Below are 27734 nucleotides of genomic sequence, written 5' to 3'. Positions count from 1 at the left end.
CAAAGTGTGATACGTTTTCTGCAAGCAGAAGGATGTAGTGCTGCTGAAATACATTGCAGAAGCATATAGGAGTGATGGTAGTCTGTAAGAATGGTGTAGGAAATTTAAAGAAGGGCAAACAGACGTTCATGACAAAGGTGGGCAAGAATGTAAGTCTGTCGCTGCTGTACACCTGGTTGAGTGTGTTGATGATTTTGTCCGTGATTGTGAATTTTCTGCAGAAATCCCAGAAATTTCAAGGTTTTCTGTTTACACAGTTCTGACTAAAGACTGGAAACTGTGTGCACCTTGGGTCCCAAAAATGTTGAGTGACAATCACAAAACGCAGCAAATGGCAACAGCTTTTTATTTCTCACATGTTGCAATAATGAGGAGTGAAAAATTTTTAAAGTCTTTCGTTACTGGCAATGAGGCTGGGAACCAGTATGACAATCCAGAAACTAAACAGTCAAAGCAGTGAATGTACACTTCTCCAAACAAGCTGAAATAGTTCAAACAGACACTGAGCAACAGGAAAGCAATGGCTACAGTGTTTTGCGACCATAAAGGTGTCTTGTTGGTGGACTTTATGGAGCAGAGGACAACAGTAACAATGGAAGTTTATTGTGAATCTTTATGTCGCCTCCGCAGAGCTATCCAGAACAAACGAAGAGGCATGCCCTTATCTGGCATGATTTTGATCCATGACAATGCACAACTGCACTGTGCCAATGTGATCCAAGACCTTCTCAAACCATTCAAGTGGGAAGTTTTCAACCATCCACCGTTATAGTCCAGACTTAGTGAATAAAATCACCTAGTGATTTTCACCTCTTGAAAATTGACAGTATGGTTGGGTTGATAACACTTCATCACCAACGTGTATCTTCAGGAGGCTGTCACGACGTACCTTACCTTACTGGCGGCAAACTTCTTTGAAGAGAGCATTGGGAAGCTGGTGTCACAATACGACAAATGCCTCAGTTATTTTAGCGAGTATGTAGAAAAATAAGTTTTTTTTTTTTTATAGCTCATCAGAGGTTGATAAAAAACAACCTTTGTACATTTTTTGAATTTCAAAATTTTTATGTATTAAAAAATTGTGTCAAAGGGACATAACAAAAGTGTTTTAAAATTGTAGAAAGTTAAACTTCTCTTAAACATTCTTAAAATTATTTTGTAAATTTTAACCAGTATTTTCCTTTAATATTCTGTTTAGACACCAGGACTTAGAGTTAAATCAGATAGATTTAGTTACGCAGGTGAACGTTACCAGAGTGAAGGACTTGTTGAACCATTAGAAGCCCTTCTTAAAGCAACTAAAGATATTTTACATGTTGATCGTGCTTCATTATACTATCAACTTTTATTATCATACAGTAAGTTCATTATTATTTTATATTTTTATTTATTAACAAAATAAGCAATAACTATTTACTCTATTGTTGTTAGCTTGAAGGCTAGTTTAATCTTTTCGATGTACTTGACCACAAAATCAATCAGCACTAAAGGTGTATCCTCAGCTAAGAATTACAGCGTGTAAACAAACAACACATTACCAACTAAAGATTGGTATATTAACCAGTTAAGAATTTTTTTTTACTATAGAATTAATATCCTCTACTTTGATATTACTAATAAGTTCAGCTAGAGTGAAGTTTTGCTTTTTATTTTTAGCATTTTACATATTTGGATGAATGGATCAGTAGGTGACTTTTTTTTACCAACTCTTAATAACTCAAGTAAAAGTTGAATGAGTTGTTGAAATATAGTGAAAAATGTAATATTTTACTTACAAAATAAAATTATGTAATCAATTATTAATAAAATAAATTGTCATTTCTGAAGATTTATTTTTGTAAGTTGTACTAACAGAAAGTTGTAATAAGATGTACTATTTTAAATGAGATTACGTACAATTACTAAAAGAGAGATTTGGGTAACTGTAACTTGTTACTACTCAGGTGAATGTTGAGCCATTGTTTAAAAAAGTGCTCACTTTTATTATTCACAAAATGTATGCATATTATTATTATTATTAAGTCAGAAGATGATTGCCTGATTCATTAAGGTCATCGTGTAGAACTATGTATTCTGTTTTCCAATCTCCTTTCTGTATGGTTTGATCTCCCATTTTTCCTACCAGACAAAATTTTTATACCTTATTCCCAAACTAACACTTAAGCTTATGTTGTGAGTTATCATCTAAAAGAATTAAGTAGGTCATTGACCACTGTTTCATTCATTGCTTTTCTATCATGGCTTTTTTTTAGTTAACATTTCTTTATTGTATTGATAATTGCAAGTTATTTAGTGCAGTTGGTGTAAAGTTTATTAAATGATGATCAAATGTGAGTTAACAAAAAAAACTAAAATTATAACATTCTTTGTTCTTAAAATACTATTTTTTTTTTTAAATTACATAGATATACTGCAATTATTTATGCTAGTATTTATATTTAAAAAAAAATAGTTTACAGCAATTTAATGTTTTATGAAAATATATGTGTAGACTAATTGTTCTTTTAAAGAAAAAATCACTACCTCATTCATGTTCTTTTATCCTTGTTAAGTTTGCCACTAACCAATTATACAAGGTAAAAAAATTTCTTTCTGAATGTATATACAGTACATATTTTTATATATACTGCATGCATAGTTTATGAATTCTTTTACATATTGAGTAGCAGTATGATACTCAAAATTTGCTTTAGAAAATATGCAAAGTTCAAAGCAGCATTTTATGCACATTAAATAAGTTTATATTTACTTAAACATTTATCAGAAATGAAAACAGATTTTATAAAATTTATATAAATTTTTTTAATAACCTTATAATGAAATTGTACAATATATTGTATGTTAACTGAGTTTTTTTAATATTTCTGTTAGCAATGTTATTATTATATTGGATTTTTCTTTCATCGCAGAAAAAGCAGATGATACAGAGAAGGCTATTGGCCTTTGGACACAAATGCAAGAAGAAGATGTACAACCCACAGATGAATTCCTGTATGAATTGGGAACATTTTTAGAAAGAAAAAATGAGCCTGTACCTTTCGTAATTCCAAAACTTACTCCAGCAGCCCAGCAGTCTGTTGTTGGTAATATTTAGTGATTAATTTGTTTATTGTTTGTGTTTTGTTATAATTCTAATAAAACTATTTAATATATAAATGTATGCAATTATTAATTAGTTAAATAATTTATTTATGGGAGAAAGATTTATCAATTTTAAGAACATAATTTTGGTTTGTTTGTTACAGCTGCTTCATCAGGTACTGTTCAGAATTTACGGAATTCATTAAGTTACAAAAGTTGGTCAGATGCTCTAAGAGAATATGAATTGTAAGTTGTGTGATTATTACTAATATGTAAACTTTATTTTTTAATTCCTAAATGCCACATTAGATTATGTCTTTTTTTTATAACTGTTTGCATTGAATAAAAAAAATTTATTTATGGCATTTAGTTCTTTCAGATACTAAAAAGCACTCTTGAAAAATAACATTTTATGAGAATTTAAATATTGATTATTATTAGCCTTCAGACTGGTGAATTCACCAATGTTTCTATATATTTCAGAATTTAGGCACTAGATTGATGTATAGATTACAGAGTTTGTTCAATTACAAAGTTTGTTTATCAGATGTGAACACCTGATGATTAGTAGATTAGATGGATATTGGTTTATAAAAATACATTTGTTAAACAGTAATAAAATTTATAAATTCCTTTCTCTTAGTTTAACATTCCCCTTTCTATTTATTTTTTGGACATCTAACAATTAAGTAATTTCATTCTCGGCTGCTGAAATTCATTATCTTTTTCTACTTGTTATAGAGATCTTAATATTCTTTGTGATTCTTAGTTACTGTTTAAATCAGATTATGGTGTAATAGTAGATACCTCCTATCCAAACTTTTGAAACTGTATTGACATTGTTACAGCTTACAACTGAGAGTAGCAGACAAAACAAAACAATGTTGGTTGACAATAGAGATTGCTATTTGTGATTGACAGAGCTGTTTGTTTGTTGGCAGTAAGCCTAGGAATTTATTGTTATTTGTTTTAGGTTGTAATCAGTGAATCACTATCACTTACTGTCTGCTTAAGTTTTGCTTACTGAAGCAAAACTTAAGAATGAGAGTGTCATTCTCCTTTTGATTGTTATTAATGTTTCTGTTTTTTTAATAATTTAATTAATAAATTCATTGCCCTCTTGCTTATGTTGTTTGAAAATTGTCAAGGCAAATTCCATACACTTTTAAATTTTTTTGATTGTAGTTTAGGAACCCACCTTGAAAAAAAAAATGTTTATCCAAAGTGTTCATATACATTTCATGTAGGAGAAAGCAATGAGATCTTAATGCTAAATTGTGTTATCTATCAATAATGAATTGCCCCTTCTTTTGAACTTCATTATTAATTTTTATTCAATTTTTTCAGTTCAAAGACATCCAGAACAATCTTTGTCAGAAAATTTACATTGACTTCATTGAACATGGTGTACTGTTTACTCACATTAATGTCATCACCATACACTTTCCTTATTTTTCTATAAATTTATATAGAGAAAAATGTTTTGCGTAAACAATGGGATCACATTTGATTTTGTATACTTTGCTACCACATATATGCTTAATTTAATTTTGGCGGGTGATAATGGTAGCAACAATGTGAGTGGGGCGCACAGTATACAAATTCAGATACAAGCATCACTCCCACCACGCAATTCTCCCACCATAGCGGCGCTGCAGCCCCACTACTCTCAGTCTTCAATAAAAAAGCGTGCACGAGAGTGAATTTGCAATTCATCATCGACCACCACCTGAAGAAGAAGTTCCCTGGCTGGTTGCCAGCAGCGGCTGAGACCTCCCAGCGGATGCCAACATCCCCACCAGAGCAGCAGGCTTGGCCGATCTGCTGAGGGAGCCACTGGACATGGACGCTACCTTCCCACTCCAGCTTCAACTTGCCGGCCCAGCATGGGAACACTTGGGGAGAACCACCTCAATCACACCGGTGAAGGACAACCGATGCTGACCCGACACTGTGGGGTTCTGGGTGCCACCACTGCCACGCTGTAGTGGGGACCCAACTGCCGCTGAGGGAAGGCTCGGTCGGACTTTAGTGGATGAGCCGCAACTCGCTGACTTCACCGGAGCCCTTTTCAGGGCCACCGCAACGTTATGAATTGCATGCCGTAAAGCCATTCGGTGACAGCTTCATAAATTCATATATTCGTACTTAGAAGAATAGTGATAATCTACTTGCAGTAGTAATGAAACTTAATTCAAGCTGAGCCAATATGAGAGGAAACATTATTGATAAAAGGTTGCCTTGTGGGGCTAAGTACAAATGTTATTTGCTTTTTAGATTTCTCAAGTATAATTAACAAAATTTCTATACCAAGAATAGATTTCTCAGTAATTTACTAAGAAGAGATACTGAATGTAATAAAACAATAAATAGTTGAAGTAGTTGAGAAATACTACACTTAAAAGTATAAAATTAAATGCAACCAGATTTCAGAATGCAGCCAATTCATATTCAAGCCACCAGAATTTTTTTCAACATGATGGTCAAATTGCCATTACTAAAAATATACAGAATTCATTTAATTTACCATAATACAATATGAAAAAGTAAATTTGATTTATATTTTTTTACATTTTTATTACAGTATTAGAATTTACTGAAAATATTAAAAACATATTTTTATATGCAGTAATATTTTGTTCTCTTTAAATAAAATTGATCACTAATGTCTTAAACCACTAATAAATGCCAACAGTATGCAATAAAAAACTTCATTCAACATTGTTGGACTTCTGTTATCCACTGAACTGAATTTTTGAATTTTCTGTAAGATGTTGGTTCATTTTATCTTGCTTCATACATCATTTTTCACAGTCCTTTTCCCTGACATTACATATGTTGTGGAACCATCAATATATAAGGAATACAATTCACTGTTACTAGTAATTATGAAGTGCCAAAGTATTAACCTATTTATCTGTTTTCAAAACACCATGTTTTTGAATGGCTTTATTATTATTTTTATGAAATTATCACCTACATTTTACTAGTTTATAATCATCATCTGGTGTTCTGCCTGGTGGCAAGTCCCTATACTACTGCTATCTCCATCCATTTCTGTCCTAAGCACCTTGTTCCCTTGTTGTTTCCAATTTTCATCTCATCTATTAAGTTAATTCTTATTCTTTGCTTCCTTTCTCTTCCGCTGACTCTTCCAGTACAATTGTCAAGATTCCACTCTTTCTAACCACATGTCCTAACCAGTTTCTTTTGCTTTTTTGTACTTCCTGAATAAGTTCTCTCATTCTCCTTAATCTTTTTCATTACTTTTTTATTCCCACTTTATCTTTCCATCTTATTCTCTCCAAATCCTTATCTTAAAAACCTAAATTCAGCCCCTCTCCCTCTTCCTTATCGTCCATGCTTCAATTCCATACAAACAAGATATTCAGCATTTGGTTAATTTCTTTCAATTCTTAATTAATTTTTTCTTCTTACTAAGGCCTTTTGCCATTTTTTATTTTTTTTATTTTCCTTTTGCTTGTTTCTTTTATTATGCTCTTCCCGGTCGTCTGTCACCATAGTTCCCAAGTACAATAAGTGTTGTTTATAGTGACATCAGATATAGTGACCAAAAGCGTGTCTCTTGGTTGGTTTGTTGATTTGGTATGATGTTAATACTAGTAAGTATTGTTTATAGTGGCGTCAAATATAATGTCATATTGGATACAGTGACTGAAAACTTGTCTCTTGGTTGGTTTGGTATACTATTATATTCATAAATACAGTATGTATATTGTTTATAATTACATCAGGTGTAGTGACATATTGGTTATGACATTTCTTCTACTGCAATGTGACATTTTATTGCTTATAATGATGGACAGCAGTGACTTGTCAGTAAAGCATAGTATATCTACATTGTAGCTACAGAAATATTTTGATGGTTAAAATGAGTCATGTTTTCCTTTTTACGTGCATATGTACTGTAGTTCTAGTTTTTATTATAATGCAGGATGGAAGTGACTTGTCAGTAATGTAGTACAGTAAATATTGTTTATAGTGACATTGGATATAATGACTTGTTTCTAGGTTAGTTTGATATGCTGTTAATGCATAAATACAGTATGTACATTGTTTATAAAGACATCGGTTATTATGACTTATTTTTCCTACTGCAATGCAACATTTTATCGTTAACGTAGTATATTCACATTGTAGCTACAGAAATATTTTGATGGTTCCTTTTATCTTACATATGTACTGCAGTTCTTTTTTTTAACTTCTTTGTGTACCAGATTATTGTAAACTAAAGTAGTCACATTCAGCAGTTATTAATCTTTTGCTGTGAGGGCATTACATCGTGTGAGTGCAGTATTTTATTTTACGTATCCTGTGTAATTCATTCAATAGTGATTTAATTATGATTTTATGAAAAACATTCACGATAAAGGAAAAGGAACACATTATCAGGAGGTTAGAGAAGGGTGAAACTAGTAAGTACATCGCCCAAGAATTAAGCAAAAGTCATTTGACAATATGGAAGAACCTTGAAAACAAATTCGGAAAAATTTTGAAATGAATTCTGTGAAATCAAAAAAATTCAGCCTAGTCAAATTATTTAGACCAAGCACTGTTAAAATGATTTAAATACCAGAGGTCTAGTGATATAATATCCCTATTAGAAGTTTTATATTGCAAACTAAGGTGAACGATTTTTTTGAAAAATTCAGTAGACCACAAGAAATAACTTCAGCTTGGCTACAATGGTTCTGTCAGTGTCACGATATTGTTTCGAGGAGAGTAAGTGGTGAGGCCACAGCAGTTTCGACCAGTGTGTCAGAAATATGGCTAGAAACCATTTAGCCAAAATTAAAAGAAGGCTATTTGAATGAAGAAATCTGTAATGCTGATGAATCTGGTCTTTTTTTTAAATTGACACAAGAAAGAACCCTTTGAAGTTTGAAATCGCTTCCTGGTATGTACGAAAGTAAACAAGAAAGCTTGGATGACAAGTGATATTTTAACTGTCTGTTACAAAAATTGGACCTTGAATTAAACATTGAAAATTACAAAATACTGTTGCTCGACAAGTGTCTGGCTCACCCAGACATTGAAAATAATCTGTGTATAATGTAACTGTTCTTACCACTGAAAACAACGGCAGTTTTACAGCCCTTAGATCAAGGCATGATCAAGTGTGTAAAAGTCTACTACTAAAAACACCTAATTTTAGAAGTTATTCAGAATTTAGATTACAAAAAAGGAACACAAATAACTATTCTGACCACAGGCTGGTGAATTTATTGATTTTACATATGAAGAAGAATCTTTAGCAAAATGAGGCAATAACTCTGCAAAACCAATTGTCAAATGTCATTGTTTAAAGATTATCAAGGGGTTGGCAAAGGTTTAGAAATATATGAATCTATAACAGATGATATAGTGGCTTCAGTACTAGTAGAAGTAGATGGGGACTTAGATAATAACAACGACAATAGCGATAATGATGACATCAGCCTGCCAAATCTTCCAGAAGTTTTAGTGCCAATGAAAACTGTTTCCCGGTTTCTTAGTTTTACTGAAGTTTCTAATGTAAAACAAAAGAGTGTGTTTGTTAACATTGGTTATTGTGACTATCAGTTATAATGACCTAAAATTATCGATCCCTTGGAGGTCATTATAAACGATATTTACTGTAAATGCCAGTTTTTTCTTCCTCTATCCTTCACTTGTCCTTACCACAAACTCCTCTTTCTTGTTTACTTCCATTATTTTAGTTTTTCCTGTACTTTCATTCTATACGCTTTCATTTCTTCCTCTGGTGCTGTTAACAATTTTTGAAGTGCGTGTGTGGCATCAGCTAGAATTACCATGTCATCAACAAACCTTAGCATGTAATTTTTGTCCTACTATACTTATTCCTTCTCTTTCTTCTAGTACATTACTTATATCTTCAGTGTAAATGTCGGTGAGAGGCAGCATTCTTTCCTAACACCTAGACTTAGATCCACCAGACAGTCTTATCCGTACTTACTTTCATTGCTCTGTTTAATTCTTGTGTAATTCTTAATTAACCTTCTGTTTTTCCATTCTATTTTTTTTTCTCTTTAAGAAGCTCCATCATTTTCTCCTGTCTTGCTCTATCAAATATCTTCTCTAAATCTATGAAACATAGAATCATTCTTCTCTAAAAGCGTATAGCATCTCTGGTTACTTTCCCTTCCTCATAAACTAACAATATTTTAGCTGCATGGGCTATTAAAACTTGTTCTGTGTTGCGTTGATAGTTATCAATACTGTTTTCACATTGTCTTCAGGACTTTGTTCTCTTTTGATTGGTCTATTAATTAATGGTCTATTCACAAATAAAACCTACAAGTCATTTTTATCTCATTTTCTGAAAGTTTTCTTTAACAATCATTTGTTTTTATACTCTTAAAATGTCTGAATGATTATTAATGCTAACATCAAGTTTATGTTTAACCATTGATTTAAATCCACTACATATTTCAGAATGGTTGTGTTATTTTCTTTTAATAGTATTTTAATTTTATCCTTTAAGACGAACACAAAAATTTCCTAGTAATCTTAATTAACTCACTTGGTCAACAATTCCAAACTCATCTCACCCAAAATTATATTTCACTTTTGTCATCCAGTCGTTATTAAAAATTTACCACAATTTCTATACAAAATTTAATTTCAGTAAAGTCTTTCTTTTAAATATCCATGGATTAACATTTTTTACTATCTGCTTAATAACTTGGGTAATTCATTTATGTAACACTTTGTAATACTGTAAATCTTGATTTTTCATGATCTGTATTTCTGCTAAAACTGTTCACAAATTGACCTATTTTACAGTAGATTAAAATTTTTACATAAGTTTATTATGTATTTTTGAAAATCTGTAATTTTGTTATTGTCTTTTAGCCATTTTGCACGATCTGGTGTTCTTCCTTGGCATTAATCTATTTTCTTCCATAAATCTCTGACACTGTTTGACATCATTAAAAGTTGTTTCTCCTAGCATGTATTTGCCCTTCTTCATGAAATGTAAGCCAAATAATGATTCAAATCATAACACTTAAATTCAGTCTGTTTTCCAAACCCATACATCAATAACGTTTTCTTAATGGATAGTAAGGTTTTCTGGTTCACAGAGCACGTTTTATGATTCAGATCTATGCTGTTTAGTATTAATTTGTATAACCTATTTAAATAAGATGGATATTTTTGTTCAATAGATTTCACACTTCTACATATTTTCCTAATGAACTTTAATGTTATTATTTTGCAATAAGATTTCTTATCAGTGATTCACATGAAGTATCTGAATAAAGTTGTTTAATTAGAATGGAAAGGAAACATAGGATTCGACCCCACAGAACATGAGTCAGCTTCTTTAGATTGAATTCATGCTTTATTATTTACTCATTAAAATGAATATGTAACAAAAATTTCATGTTATATTTAATTAAAAACTTAATATGATGAAAAATTATTGGTTTTTTAATTAACGTATATGCTGGATTATCTTGTATGTTAAACTTTACAATAGTATGATGATGAGGAAATAATATAAATATTAGGATGAGAATGCCATTTAAAGTGAAATTTTTAAATGATTCTAGTAACAGGTTGAAAAAGTTCATATTGTTTCTGAAAAGAATATTGTCACGTGTTCATGTCTTGGATCAGGATATTGTGAGATTGACTATTGAAAATGTTTATATAATTACAATTTATATTGGTTTAAAAACATAAGTAAACAAGACAAATCAATAATAATAATAAACAGTGATTACATAAAAATAGAATTTAAAGTAATCGTCAGGATTTATTCACAGGTAGATAAATAATGAAAAACAGAATTCAATACCATTGACAAAAGACATTATCATGACCGCTAGTCTTAACACTTTTAACCACTAAAGCAAAAGATGATTGTTCGAACCTGTTACCTTTACTAAAAGGGTTTCTTTTAGCCCCTTTCTGGCTTCCTCCTGTTATATTTTCTACTATTTTCTTAATTGCCAGGAATCCATTACTCTGTCCATTATACCAGTCTTGTTACATATTAAAGAGTAAGAATATCTTTTATAATTTTATTTATTTGTGTTTCATTAGGTTAAAGAAGAACAACATTAAATTATATGGTTCAGACATTTCTGGCTTCTTGGAATTAGCTATAAATAGTATTAGTATTAAAGAAACTTATAAATATGTAAAAGAGTTTTTGAAAAATAACAGCCCTATTCCAAGAAATAAATTGTATTATTTTTCGAAACAATTAGCCAAAAGTGGTGATATTGAGTTATTTGAAGACTTTGGTAATCATCTTAGTGAGGTAAGTATTCAAATTTAATTATGTAATTGGTATAGAGTGATTGTGTATGTGAATTTTTTAATAAAAGTATGAAATCATTTTTTTTTCTAAAAAAATTTGATTCTAGGTAATGATTAATTAATTTGGGAAGGACAGGTAACATACTATTTATCTGAAACTATTTTTAAATTTTATCTGCGGTCTCTACCAACCATTTTTACCAAAATTTTCTTTACTGCCCTAATTATTCCCTTTTTAAGTTTGTTCATAAATTTTTGACTCTGCTACTTAAATTGTTTCTCTGTCTATGCCTCATCTCTTAAAAATAATATAAAGAGATTATCAATATTTTGATAATATTCAAAAAAAATTTAAACCCCTCTATAATGCTGTCAAATGGGAGGGACATCGGTTATACTTGTGTTATAGGCTAACCATTTTTCAAAGGTGAAATGAAAAACGATAAAAATCAATCCCCTTGGGTTAAAATTGTATTTAGTAGTTAAAATATTACTACTGAAAGATTCAGATACAAATAAAATTACTTGGTTGTAAAATAAAGATGATGAATGCAATAAATTACAGATTATTGAATGAACTGTACTTACTATATTTATGGCTAGATTTCATTTTCACATTGTTTTTCTTCATACTTTTTATACGTAAATACTTAACTAAAACACATTTAAATGACAACACTATGCTTTACTTTAATACTGTGCTAGTTACACACTTAAACAACATGGTTGAATATACATAACTAAACATAAAAATTTTTAAATCAGATACAATAGTTGTTACAGAAAGAAGGAACTTATTTTTGTTTGCTTGGAGTTAATGTTCTTTTTCTTATTTATATAGTTTAATACTTTGCTAGTATAACAAATGAAGAGAATCACAATCACTCTGCTGTTCCATCCACATCATTAAGTGATTTACGTTGTTGAGAATTTCTCTTATTTTACGTGCATTAATTGTAATGACCTCTGAAACGCATTCACTTTCTTCATCTGACAAATTATTCCCAGGTGCTGTAAGAGACTGTACAATTTCATCATCGGTCATATAATATATTATGGGAGTATTTTTGTCCTCTTGAATACATTCTTCTTAGTAATTTTTGGCCAGTACATGCAGATTATTTACATTATTGTTGGTCAAAATATGAATATCCTCAATTTTGTGGTCATTTGTACATTTTGACTGGCAATTGCTATTGTCACACTGTTTATATTCCATGTGATTCCAACATTGTACATAACATTTCTTAATGTAAGGGTTTTAAAAAAAATCTTCAATTTAAGTTTACAATAGCTGTTATTAACTCGTCAATAATAGGCTTTAAAGGTTCGAGTAATCCCTTGATCCGATGGCTGGATTAATGATGTTGTATTTTTAGGTAAAAACATTTCTGTAACTTTCTTTTCCTTTGACTTATTAAAAAAAATCCACTATCAGACTTAGTAAAAAAAAAAAGTCTGATGGTGGATGGGCCAGATAATTATCAAGAACTAGTAAAGCTTTCTTTTCTATCTTCCGTAGGCGCAAATAACTTTTGACAGATGGGACGAATTTCTCCTCATAAACCATATTAAAATATTTGATGTCATGCAAGAATTTTTACTGTTTTTATAAATCACTGGTAATGCTTTCAAGTTAACATGTTTAAAACATTGAGGATTTCCATATTTATCAATACATAGCAGTTTTAATTTATGATTTCCAGATTTATTTGCACACAATAGAAAAGTAATCCTTTTTATATTCATTTTCATACCTGACTTATTTGAAGCACACTTTACATCTAATGATTTTGTTTGTAGCGATTTATAATAAAAAAAAGTTTCATCACAATTGTAAATTTGTTCATCATTGTAATTATTTTCAGCTATAACCCTGTTTAAGATTTAAGAAAATTCCATGGCTGCTAGGCATCCATTGAACAAGATTCTCCTTTGATGTTTATTTGGCGTATGCCATGACAGATTTTTCATTGAGAAAATCATCCACTAGATCCATTAAAGTCATCGTTGCTGTGATTTGTGAATGAAATTTTAGAGCTTGAGCTTGTAAAACTGAACCCAACAAAGATACACCTTTGCTATGCTCCTGTAAAACCCAGAGGTTCAAACATACATTGATGGTGTTGTTGTCACAAAGATGAATTTTTTTCTATGAAGTCTTACACTTTTCATCAACAGCATCAATAAAAGGAACAGAGTTTATCTTCTTTTGGATCTATTGTACATGACACTGTCACTTACACTGCTTATTTAAAATTAATGTAAAAGAAACTTTACAGACAACGAAAAAGAAAAGTGGCAGATTAAAATGAATCACAAATTTTTGCGAGACTGTATGAATGGTATTTCAACTACGACTTTCCCTTGAATATGTAATGATTCATACTGTAATTAAGTGGATCTATTATGTCCACCGGATATGAGTTATTTGCTAAACATTTTTACAAAATAAAATAGATTTAAATGCAGAATTGTACAATACTGTATTTCTAATCTAGTTAGTGTTGTAATTTCTAATAAAATCTATAAAGCAGTATGTTAATGTAATTTAAAAAGGAGTGTTGATAAGGAAAAAGGGGAAGTTAAGCAACTAACCTTTTAATATGTTTCTGTCATGTTGTTTATATAGTGCAACACATATGCAGTAGTTTGATGGAGCTAAATGTATTTGTGTAATTATTCTGTCAAGTTATTACAAATATTATACTTATAGGAAGTTGAAAAAATGCACATGTGTATATTTACATAATTAAAAATTCAAAAAAATGTTTTACATAATGACAATTATGAAATTAATTCCCCCCCTCCTCCTCCACCCTCACACACTCTCTCTCTCTCTCTCTCTCTGTGTGTGTGTGTATGTGTGTGTGTAAAGAAAGTAATGAGAATGGTTCAGAAGCCATGCAATGCTTCGAACTGTTTTCCCACTCTTCATAGCAGTGATGGAACTCAGAAACCAGAATATCCTTCAGATGGTTGATTGCATTTTTTAAATGTTTTCTATTGTTCCAAAATAGTGTCCTGTAAGGAGTTTTTTAAAAGTCGGGACAGGAACAAGTTGCAGGGTTTCAAGTTGGGTGAATAAGGTGGTTGAGGAACTACAGGAATGTTTTCCTTTGCCAAAAACTCATTAATTGAGAATGCAGTGTGACAAGTGCTTTGTTATGATGCAGCATCCAGTTGTCTTTGATGGCTGGTCTCACACAGGCAATCCTTTTCCTCAGTCTTTCAAGAATCTCTCTGTAAACATATTGATTTACATGCTGTTCTGTAGGCAGAAATTCCTTTTGGACAATGTCTTTACTATCGAAGAAACAAATTAGTGTGGTTTTGATTTTTGATGTGCTCATTTTTGTTTTTTTTTGGGATGTGGTTAGTTGAAGTGTGCTACTCTTTGCTCTGTTGTTTTGTTTGTGGGTCTTACTCAAATATCCAAGATTCATCACCAATAATAACATTTTTTTAGAAAATCACGATCAGTTTCATGCTATTTATATATCCTCCACAGTATATGAAATTTACACTATTTTTTATTAAACTCAATATCTTCCTCATATTTGATATCAATCCGAAATATTTAAAATGTGAAATTTGCTCTAATATCTTGTTAACTAAGAACTAAAGTCATCTTTTTATATATATATTTATTTATAAAACTGCTGTCGCTATTGTTTTATTTGTGGGCATAATAGAGGTAGCTGTAATAAGGTTACTCAAAATCCCATGACATTCTTTAAAGATGTTGTGACATAGTGATGCATAGCTACCATTAAATAAATACTGTCAATGTGTCAAAGGCAGCAGAGAAATATCTCCAATGGTAGAGGGAGCCTAGATGAGTAAACCTAAATGATAACCTTCAAGTTTTGAGGTAGTTTGGTAGCAAGCCTACCATCAAACTACTTTGCACAGTGCTTGTATCGCAGTAAGGTGAATTCTCAGCTCTGTCCCAATGAAACTTCTGTTTTATAAATAGCATAACAATCAATCTTGTATTTTCCTTAATCGTTAGATTTACCTTGATGTTAAACGTACATTATGGTAGAGAGATCAATATTTAATTTCACTAATGTTGGTCATCCACACTCCCCAAGAGTAGTACAATTATTTTTTTACCTAATTTGATAAGTTACAATGTTAAAAAGAATTGAATTTATCTGAGAAAATTCAATATATTATTATTATTTTTAAAGAAAAAATGTCATCAAGAATGAAGTTAGTAATACAACTATAACTGAGTTTAGTTTCAGTCTGCTTGGATTAGCATTGTTATTGTTACCAACAATGATTTAGTACATAAAACGTTTGGTGCAATTTGATGTAGAAAGTAGTAATAGTTAAATTTTTTTTGCAGGCACAAAAAAAGGCTGTAAAATATAAAAATTTAAACTGCAATTGTTACATTGAAGCAGGTAAAACAGATGAATTATTAGATAAATTTGAAAAAATAATTGACAGTGCGGAAACACAAAATGAACTCGATGAAATTGTTGGTAGTTTTCCAAATGGAGGAATATTGGGTGTATTAGAATCATCAACCCGTCACCTTCCCAGAGGTTGGTCTTTTTAAATAACATCTCATTGTAAGGATATAAAATATTTTATTGCAAGTAGGTAAATAAAATGGTCTTATCAGATTTCATTCAATCAGAATATAATTATATAATTGAGTTTTTCTATTTACTGCTTTATTTTTTCGTCTTTTCTGTGGCAGGATAACAGAACTATTATATACAAATAACGAATTTAAACCCTCTCAAGAAAATGCATAATAAAAAACAGCAATGAAAATATAATTAATAATATTAACCTGATTGGATTAGAGAAATAAATTATTATCATCTGATTTAAGTAGATGATGATAATAATACCAACAGAATAGTTCATTTTCATTTTATATCAGTGACTTAAATGATTGTAATTAAAATTATAATATTTTGACTATACTCTGAAATTTTCATTCAACAAAACATTCTGATGAAGTAAGATATCTGCGAAAGTACTAAATGTAGACAAAAAATAAATCACTTAAAATTTAATCTTTGTAAATAAATAAAATATAATTTTTTTTTCCTGAAGTCAGTAATTAGACCCATACTCCTCTGTACCAATATACTGTATTTTTGTAATCAAAAACTAACTTGTACCACCCAAGTACAGAATTACAAAGTAAATGAGAAGACACTTAAATTATTTTTTCATAATTATTCCAAAAGTACTTACGTAGGATCCCGAATCGTCAGTCATATATATTCCCGAATCATCATTCATATTTATATTTATATAAAATTCATATCAAAAATAAGAAAAATTAAAAGATTAAAATTACAATTACATATACAAAAACATATGAAGTCAATTAAATAAAATAATTACATATATGTATATGATATCCATAATTAAAAAATTTAAAGTTAAGATTACATTAAAAAAAGAGGAAAATAAATAGAACAAATTTATACTATGTAACCTGGCCAGCCAATCTTACATTGCTCCTCCATTACTCTTATGAGTACTGTAACATTGGCTGGCCAGGTTACATACAAATACATATTTGTTTTATATATAACAAGTTGCAAACCTGTAGCTCATTGTAGTATCCTGTGACTAATCATTTCTGTATTGTTCTAACATATAATCTTTATATTAAAATTCAACATTAGATTGGCCATGTTTGTGATCAAAATCACTGATGTAATGGATTTTTTTCTGATTTTTTTTACAAACATTTCAATACAAGTTATTGGTGATTTATTGAACATGAATGTTTATTTTATCTTAAGGTGATAAACCTAATGAATAATACTGGTCCAATTTTTATGATATTCTAAGATTCATTCTGGCTAATGAAATAACAATTTCCCTTGCTAAAAATTGAAGCACATTTTTGTTACATAGACCAGAACCTGTGGTGTTATTAATTCAATTCTACCGAGTAAGTGTATTCTGTAATTTTAACTGTATGTGTGTGTGTAAGTACACCATAAGCACAGCCTGATGTGGCACCAAACTAAAAAATAAAAAATTTAGCCAGATGTGGCACCAAAGTAAGTCCTGATCTGGCAGATTTTAGTAATCTTCAGTGACACAGAACTGGGTTGACTAGCTGGTGCTCTGGAGGTACACAGTAATTTTTATGAATTAAATGCTTCTTTCCTAATCTTTACTTCCCTCACAATGATCCTCGACAACTAGTATTACAAAAAAAATATAGTAGGAATTCTGCCAGTCTGAAAGCCAGAAATCCTATTTATTTACATTGATATGTAACTGAATTAATATCACTGTGATAAGCATTAAGTGAAGCGGGCTTTATACGATATGATACAAAAATGCAATAATATATAATCAGATTTATATACATGTAAAAAAATTTTATTTTAAGCCAAATAGAATTTTTTTGCTCGTAGTCATTCATAGAATGTGTTATCTTTGAAATTATTGCTACATCTCCCAGTACTCTAGAAACAGTGACAGGTTTAGCAAAACATCCAAAAATGTGAAGCAGGGTTTCATTTGGCACTATTCATAGTTTCAAAATTAATTTTAAATGAAATCGTAATGGTATCCTTTTTTTGTAATATTATTGACATTTAATTTAACGTTATTAGCATTGTTTTTTATTTTAATCTTATTTGGTCAAGTAGAAAATGCAACTTTAGCTTAATTTAGTCATCCATTTTCTATTAAAACTTGAATTTATGATGTTTTATGAGTAATATTTATCGTAAAATGGTATTAGGTATATGGTATAAATGGTATAATATTTATAATGATGGTATTAGGCAAATACCAATTAAAACTCAATTTTTATCAGGGGTATCAGGAATAACTACAATAATGTTAACAAATCGTAAATCATACACTAAATGTGGGTGGCTGATAAGTCTTCAGCCTGACAGATAATTACATATATATAATTTCAGGTCAGTAGTTTGGTTAGTATACATTTGACAGTGTTTGGAGTGAGATGCCTTATTCTCATGAAAATGGAAAAATTGGAAAAACACGTAGTTATAAAATACTTCCATTTGAAAGGTTTAATGCCATTTGAAGAAATGGACTCTACACTAAAAGACTTCTCCATTATATTCTGTGATGAAACATTGGGTTTCTGAATTTAAAAAAGGTTGTAAGAGCACTGAGGACGAACCATACTCTGAATTTCTCACTGAGGTGATCTCCTGAAATGATAGAAAAGATCTATAAAATTGTACTGGAAGACCACAGATTAAAAGTGTGTGAGATAGCTGACACTGTTAAAACATCAAAGGAATATGCAAGTTATATTTTACATAATTTTTTGGGCTTGGAGAACTTCTCGTAAGGTGGGTGCTGTGTTTGTTAATACCCGAACCAAAGTTGCTACAGAAAACTATTTCAACTGAGAATTTGGAACTCCAGTGAATTTTTGCGTCAGTTTGTAACTGGAGGAGATTTGGATCCACCATTACACTCCTGAAAGTAAACAGCAGTCAAAATAGTTTATGGGGACAGGTACAGGTGTACCAATCCTATAGAAGGCAAAGACAATTTTGTCAGCCAGCAAGATTATGGAAACTGTTTTCTGGGATGCAAAAGGGATTGTCGTTATTGATTACTTTGAGAACTATCAATGGTGAGTACTATGTAAACTTATTGCAGCATTTGTATGACGAAGTTAAAAAAATGACCATATCTAACAGAAAAAAAGTGTTGTTTCAATGCACCTGCACATTGTCAGTTGTTGCAATGACTAAAATCAACGAACTAAGTTTGAATTGCGTGCTCAACTGTTTTATTTGCCTTATTCACCACCAATTTTCTAACGTCAAGAAATGGCCTTGTGGACAAGGATTTAAGAGCAATGAGGAAACATTCAAAGAGGGACAAAAAGAGATTGAATATGACCCATGTCCAGGACGACCTACCATGTCATTCATGAACATCCATGGAATGATGTCATAAATTGGGTACCTGAAAGTCAAACTGAGTCAGCAATCCTACCTTGAAGTCCTAACTACTCCGTGAACAAGTACGAAGAAAGCGACCTGATTTGTGGAATAAGTGGAGTCTTCATCAGGACGCCTGGCCCATATTGTATTGCATTGTCTGCTCAGACGTTTTTGGCAAGCATGGGATCTCACATGAGAAAATTTGCATGGAACGGAGTGTATATTGAAGGAGATAATGTTAAAATTGTGAAGAATAAAAATAAATTTTTTTTGTAGCATTAATCTGGGTTTTTTAAGCCACACCTCATATATGGGTACAAGATGAATCAATTGGAATGTTAAACATTTTAATTATTACAATTACAATATATTACATAATTCAAATTTTCTATTATAATCAAAGTAAATTTATGTGTGCTGCAACAAAGATTCTGTCACGGCTTTTTCACTCTTTGTGAATACAATGCATCTTTGATTTGATTTATTTTATATTTTTCCCAGTATTTTAAAACATTTCTCTGAATTTACTCTCCAGTTTGTTCAGACCAAAGGCCTGATCCATCTCCCTTAAAAAACTGCAAACAATGGCCCATATATTCCAAAACAAAATAAACTTTCAATGCTTTAGACATTTCTGTAGCTTCAAAACATTTACATAGTTCGTCGATATGCTAATCCAGTTCATCACTGTCAGTTTTATTTGTCGTGAAATAATAACTCACAACATTGTCCAGAGGTTTGAAAGCAAAAAAGAATGGCATCAATCCAAGAGGTCTAAGATTTCCATAGATTTCTGGATCAAGAATTTTGTCAGCATCTGTTAATAACTTCCTGTAAATGTACCTCAAAAATATCACCTTAATAATTTTTGGGTTACATACTTCAGTTGGTAAGCCAAAGTAAGACTTTTTCACCACCAATTAAGATGAACCAATCCATCCCAAAATAAATGGTTTCATAGTTTTGTAAAATTTGCAGTTCAGGCATTATGGACTTTTCGATGACACAAACTTCATTGTCTTAATTGAAACTTCAAGGATTTACAGTACTGCATCACTCTTAACTACTTCTGTCTTTACCTAACAAAACTTTTCATAATCTTTTTCCAAATTTTGTATTCTTCTTTTGTCCTGTTGAGCATTATAAAACAAGATTTCATTGTTACTATCGTCGTGGCAATTTCTTAAGTCCCCGAATGAAGTGAAGCAGTAAGGGCTGGGAAAAGATGATGTGTTTGTTGACCATTCACTATGAGAAGGGTTTTAAAATCAAAAGCAAACTTGAATGTAATATTATTCAGATTACATGATTACACAACTCTAATATAAACTTGATATTTGTGTACATCTCCTTTATTTCAGGTACTACGCATAGCTTATTTATGATTAAATACCTATAATTTAGATCATTAATGACAGACATCAAAATATGATTCATGGTTTTTTGTGGACAGCTATAATCCTCTCCTCTTGATGTAATTTTAATGGATTTTATAATCAGTTGCATATTCATTCTGTTAATTTAAGAATTACTTAATAAAATACAACATAAGTACAACACTCAATACTCGATGCACAAATAAAATGCTACTCTATATGAAAAAAGGTAATGTGCAATCTGACCTGTTTGCTTTTCCCCCACCTCCAACCCTTGTACCCAAGTCAGTGAAATCATTATTTATATTATTTTATGCATAAATATTCATAAAATATATATTTACATTCAGGTTTTAATAGAAAATGAACAACTATATTAAGTTAAAGCCATATTTTCTGCTTGACCAAACGCAATAAAAATAAAAAAAAAATGTAAATAACATTTCTTGGAAAAGTACTGTTGCAATTTCAAACAATAAATGTTTATTCCAATATTTGCCATATTGGAATGACGTAGAATTTAATTTAAATTAGATTTTTAAACTATGAATGGTGCCAAATGAAACCCTGCTTGCCGATTTTGGATACAGTTTTGTTATATCTATACTGAACACTGTGGTCTAGTTTTATATTAATTTAAACTTTTAAAACTTGAGTCTGCTTTATATTTGATTTATATTACATTTACAGTATCTAAAGAAAACCATCTTAGAATGTAGAAGTTTCGAAAATAAAATTAAAATTCCAGCTGAGCAATCCATATTGTTCATTAAAAAACATTTCTCCAATTATCATTTCTGTAAGTCAATAAATATCAAGTTAAAGTGAATGCCCTTGTGTACTTAAACAGTGGTGATTGCTCTACCATTCTTGTTTGTATTGCAGTATTATATGTTGTTATTTCCCTGTATTTTTTTTTTTTTTTTTAAATACCCTATATTAAAAACATCTACAGCTGATTTATCAGTTACTTTTAACATTCTCTGCAGTAGATGATTTTATTTGTGTAATGATATTATTGATCCTATCATTGAAGTTATTACTGTTGAGGGAGAAATAAGGAAAGAAATAGTCCTGATATTAGACTGTCGTCAATCAACTTTTGTGATCAACAAACATGGATGCTATTTATTGAACAAGAGAAGGTGGGTGATATATTAGTGAATTTTCTATTAAGGAGCCCAGTGCTTATATCATGATATAAGCACTGATATAGCATGATATAAGCATATATATATCATGATATATATATATATATATATATAACTATATTTTAACTACCTAACCCAATAAGAGAAAAAACCTAAAAAAAACTAATTCCAATATTCTACTTTTACAGTATCCTGCATCATCAGGCTGTATATAATTTTACAATTACAAAAACAAAAAAGAGAAAAATCTAACAATTTAGAAAACACTAACAACTATAAAATTTGTAACTACACAACTTCACTGCCATATTGGATTGATTAAATTTAAAGTCAGACAAAAGACAAATATTTTTTGGGTTTTTCTCTTTTTTGTTTTTGTTATTTTTTGATATAATTGAAGAATTATGTACTGACTGATGATGTGGGATCTATGAAAGTCGACTATTGGTATTAGTTTTTTTAGGTTTTTCTCTAATTGCGTTTATTGGTTGAATTGCTGTTTTCTGAGTTTAATTGGCACAGTGGTCAGCATATTGATAAATTATTTAGATTTTCAGAAAGTTTTATATATATTTACTGCACAAATACAAAAAAAAATTCTTCCTAAAAAGGTTTTGCTGTAATATATTCTAATTGCATAGCGTGTCTCTTTTACAAATAGTATACATGAGCAAATTGTATATATTTAAGTTTCTTTGAACCAAATACCTTCTTAGTCATTGATGTAGAAAAATCTTAAGAACCAAGTTATTAGTAAACTTACTAACTCTGCATGAAGTTTCATTTTTGATAGATACAATTAAAAATATGAAGACCATTCTAAATCAGAGAATGTAAAAACTGAAGTATGTTGAACGAAATTGTTTACATGATGTTTTATTAAGAAATTGATTTATGAAAAGGTTCTTATTCTTGTATGTTTCAGTCTTATTTTATCTTTATGGTTTTATTTGTATGCTCTTTTTTCAGTATTAGAGTTAACAATTTTTTTTTTTCATTTCAGTGGAAACATTAGCAGAAAAGTTTGCTAATAAAGGATTACTAAATATCTCCAACATATTGTGGATGTACTATGTGAAAAATCATGATTATAATAAAGCAGATGAAATTTTCAATACATATTTAAAATCATCTCCTAGCTTGTTATTCAGATATGTAAAACATTCCGCATGCAATACTAAAGATGAAGATATTATTAGTAAATTATTATATTATGTTAAGAAGTGGGATCATGTAACCAACAGACATGTTGGTCTTGTATATAGTGCAACTGTAGATATTTTAGGTAATTGAATGATTAATTTATTTTTAAAACTTCAGTTTTTTGAACTTTAACATTTTCAGTGACAGGTACCCTCAATAATAAAACTTATTAAAAACCCTGACTTATTTTTGTTACTTCTTAAATTGGCCACCTTAGGACCAAAATAAATATCATATCATTTTTTTCCCTTTTGACACCTTTCTTCCCAATTTTTTTCATTCTTTCTCAATGTTTTCTCTGTCTCTCCACCCCACCTGTTATCACATTTCCTTTTTTGGTTTTGCGGAAACTCTTGTTTTCTAAATTCATAATATAAAATTATAAATAGTATAAAATTCATGTTTGTTTTTATGTAAGAAAGTAACATTGTATTTCATACATAATCAAATACTACACTGTATTCAATAATTGTTACATTTTCATTGCTGATTTGTGGAGTATACAATTTATGATTATTAATATCATCTAAGCTATGGTCAGACAGTTTTACAATCAAAATCATTCTCTACAATTTGTTTCACATCTTCATCGGTAACTCTTAAGTTATGAAGGAACCTTGGTTTGCATCACCACACAGCAATTCACATTCTTAATTCTACAACTAACACAAAAAAAGAAATAAGTAGATGACAGCAGTAGAAAACATAATAGTGCAGCAAGCATATAACTGATGACTAGCACAAAGGGTGCATTTCAGTGATAACATGATAGATGGCACATGTGTGTGATACTCAACATGTTAATTTGGATGAATTTGTCTAATTAAATAATAATAGTTAAATATTAATTTTTCTCTTTTGCACTTTTTCAATAACACCATTGACTTTATATTCAAGATTTTAAAAATTGATATTGTGAAGGTTTATAATTTAAATACTCTTATACTTTTTTGTCATTCTTGCATAATCATATATCGACAGTTGGTGCTTTTGTGTTTTCCTCTGTTTAATTTGCCAAGGTTCGTATGATCAAAATAAAAGATTTTCATTTTTGTTAATATACGAAAGAATATAATTTTTGTAAAATATATAATAAAGCACATTTTCATACATATAGCAATCATGGACCATTAATTCTAATAGACATTAATTCAGACATTTGTGCGCAAAGATGTCAAAAAAAAGCAATTCAAATAATAATTACTGTACCCAACAACTGGGTTTTGATAATAGTTTTACTAGATGTAATATTAAATTACAGTTAAATTTTCCCTCACCCTTCACATGTATTTCTTGAACTCCACCCATCTTGTCTGTTAGACAGTCAAGATGTAACAATTCTTGGTGAGTTATGGGAGAACCATTTTTAAGGAAATGAGTGTGGAATTTACACTATTAGAAGAATCTCTTACCTAGTACACCAAGCCTATTTTGGACTACAGTTTTTTGTTTTTGTAAAACATGCATTTTCATTTGGCATTTAACCCATGAATCTAAATTTACTGCTGTGCATCTAATTTTCAGTTTTAGGTTGTGATGTTTCTTTGAAGCATGATAATAACAAAGAATATTTTGGATGAGCATAAACATATTTAAGCTTTATTTTACAAGCTACTTGCATTGACCTATTTATATCCACTCTTGTATATAGTAGTATATTACTACATACATGAGAATATTGGTATGCTCATAGTGCCTAGAGCAGCAGTCACAACCTGGGTGTACAATACATGTATACCTTGTTTGATTTTAAGAGGTATTTGAAAAAATGCAATACATTAATTTAAAATAATTATCTCAAACGTTTTTCTAATATAAAGCCAACAATCTACTGAAGCATGAAAGTATGCTAGTGGAAAGGTTGAAAACTGCTGCTCTAGGATAAATTTGAAAAGAAATAAAAACAATGAGGAAAGATTCACAAAGTTTAGTCTTCCAATAATTTTTAATAAATTATGTGAAACAGCCTATTTTTTACTATTTAATAATTTTTAAGTTTTATTATTATATTCTGTAATTATTTTTATTGAATTTTTATGTTTCATGCAGTTAGCAAAGAAGAACCTGAAAAAGCTTTAGCTGTTGTTGAAGAGGCATTAAAAGATATTTCATTAGAAGATTTAAATTATACTGCTCTGAATAGATTGAAAAATAGCCTAACTGCAAAAGAGAAGGAATTTCCATACTCCTTACATAGGACAAGGGTAAAATTTTAATTTTATTTCCTAATCTATTCAGTTTAATAAAGTTTGGTTGCTCATTATTATTTAATAAATTTATCTGATTTAATTTCCGTAAGAAACTGGTATGCTACTGAATCTTCTGTGACCAAACATTTTAAGGTGAAATTGATTGTTGACAATTTTTATCCATTTTGTGCTCTTATATTCTCATCATCTCCATAAAATAATCTTTTTGTCTTGTTCTTAGTAGTTGTTTAACCTTCTTGTTCTTTTATATTTTTACTTCTAATTATCTCCCCAGGAATCTGGGGATGTCCGTTTATTACTTGAAGTGTTTATACAGCTAGTTTTTCCATTTTTGTTTGCTTTAAATGCGTCTTAATCTTTACTTAATTTCTTAACCATTTATAATGCTTCTTTCCTTAGTTGTTCCCATCATTCTTTGTTTCATTTTTCTTTGATTTACTCTTAACAAGTTCTGACTCAAGTTAAACTAAAATAAAAACCCCTTAATTGAAGCTCTCTAATTTTAGATTAATGAAATCTTGTTGAATATTAAGGTTAAATAGTGAACAAAATTCACATTCCAGTCTTACTTTCTTCTGAGTTTTTTTTTATCTTACCCTCATCCATATAGAATTTTTTTTTGTAACTATTCTAATTTTTTTTCACTTTCTAATTTTTAATTTTTATATCAGTGCATGCAAACAACCTAATTAGTACTTGTACTCTTAACATTGTAATATTTTCATTCTTTTACACAACATTTGTATTTATTTTTCAGTAATTTTATAATGAAACATGAGCTTATGCCAAGTAATTATTAAAATAAATTGGAAAGAAACATTTCAATATTCAATGATAAAAAATAAAACTAAATGTAGATTCAATAAATTGTTAAATATTCATGTCAAATAGAGGAAAGTAAACATACTGAAAGTAGACGCACATAGAAAAATCCAATTCAAATAATCTAACTGGCTAGCTAGATTGGCTGAAATTGGATTCCTGACAAGGACATTTTAGTCCACTTAACTCCTCAGTCTCACCCCACATCCTGAACCTCATATATGGTAAGATAAATTAAAAATTTGTCTCTAAAAAAGTGAAAGCATGAACAAAAACATCTTCATGAAACAAGATTTAGACAACTTTAATTGTCTTATGATTAAAAAATTGCACAACAAAAACAGTTTTTAATACGTTTAAAATTCCTTGAGTCATTAATTGGTGTTGTATCATTCAAAAATGGAATTTCATTGTTATAAATATTTTTTTTAATTTTGCTCCTCTGTCATAGAACAATTAGACATTGGGTTAACCTTTTTATTTTAAATGGTTATAAAAATAAATCTAAACCCTTTAATGTGTTTTAATTGATAGATACATGAGTAATGCTTACATTTTTTAGATCTTTATTATTTTTTCAATAAAAAAGATAAATTTTTTTATCTACCAAATAGATAAAAAAAATGACTTGTCTATATGTGATAATACTTTTATTAAATAGTCTATTAATTCTTTATTTGACTGTTACAGCATCAACAACAAAATATTGAGGAATCAACATCAAGTGACAGTGAAGCTGATGAAGTAGCTCGTAAAAGCACTTAATCTATTATATTCTAGTAGTTATTTATTAATAAACTTACCTATTAGTTTAAGTTTTATTTACAATATTAGTACATTCTACGTATTATTAATGAAACTTTAAATGAAACAGTTTACTTTCTTGTTTATCTTAAGATATTTGTTAATTTTTTTTATATAAAATATTTATATGTATAAGTTATTTTTGAATATAATTGAAAGTAATATATTTTTGAGTTTTATATAATTATCTAACCTTTCTTGTTTATCCTTTTTTTTAATTGACTTCCTTTACATTACATTCAAAATAACAGAAGTACAACAGAAACTTTTCCTTCATCATCCTTTGATCACCATGTTGTGTGAATTAACTGAATAGATTATTAAAACTACAAAGATTAATAAAAGGGTACATTAAAATTAGATCTTAATGTAATTTAGATTAAGATTTTATATATAATATATATATATATATATATATATATATAGTTTTTTCAAACATGTATTCACTGTATTGAACAATATAAAGTAATTAAATATACTATTAAAACTACCAAATATAGTCAAAATGTTTTTAAGAACATTTAACAACTATTGGGTACCATTTTTTTGCTGTATTTGGTGGACAATAAATTTAATTAATATATATATATATATATATATATATATATATATATTTTATTAAGATGAATCTTACCTTATTACTAAAAGCACTTTCAAACCCTGAAGTTCATCATCATCGGTTAGTAAATTATCCAGAAAAAATCCCTTTATCACCTATAAAATTTTATCCATTAACATGCCGAAAGTGGATCAACAAGGACTGAGTCCTTATTGGATTCCATTTTTGGTATACAACAGGAGGTTTTATGTGTGGCAAAAGATCTTTAATATGAATCTTATATTAACTTAGTACTTTTA

General features: G+C 29.6%; 1 protein-coding gene across 1 annotated transcript in view; it reads left to right on the top strand.

Moving 5' to 3' along the window:
* The window catches only part of bsf (bicoid stability factor), an 88742-nt gene extending 61698 nt beyond the window's left edge, over positions 1 to 27044 (top strand). Inside the window, exons 15-22 of the mRNA XM_075368520.1 lie at positions 1199 to 1358; positions 2910 to 3083; positions 3246 to 3327; positions 11155 to 11374; positions 15731 to 15932; positions 22841 to 23122; positions 25090 to 25244; positions 26763 to 27044. Coding sequence (XP_075224635.1) covers positions 1199 to 1358; positions 2910 to 3083; positions 3246 to 3327; positions 11155 to 11374; positions 15731 to 15932; positions 22841 to 23122; positions 25090 to 25244; positions 26763 to 26837 — 1350 coding nt within the window. The 3' untranslated portion in view covers positions 26838 to 27044. The remainder of the gene's footprint in view (positions 1 to 1198; positions 1359 to 2909; positions 3084 to 3245; positions 3328 to 11154; positions 11375 to 15730; positions 15933 to 22840; positions 23123 to 25089; positions 25245 to 26762) is intronic.
* The last annotated feature ends 690 nt before the right edge of the window (positions 27045 to 27734 follow it).

The sequence above is a fragment of the Lycorma delicatula genome, chromosome 6 (genome assembly GCF_047948215.1).
Source record: "Lycorma delicatula isolate Av1 chromosome 6, ASM4794821v1, whole genome shotgun sequence".
Lineage (NCBI taxonomy): Eukaryota > Metazoa > Arthropoda > Insecta > Hemiptera > Fulgoridae > Lycorma > Lycorma delicatula.
This window is presented reverse-complemented; position numbering and strand designations above follow the sequence as displayed.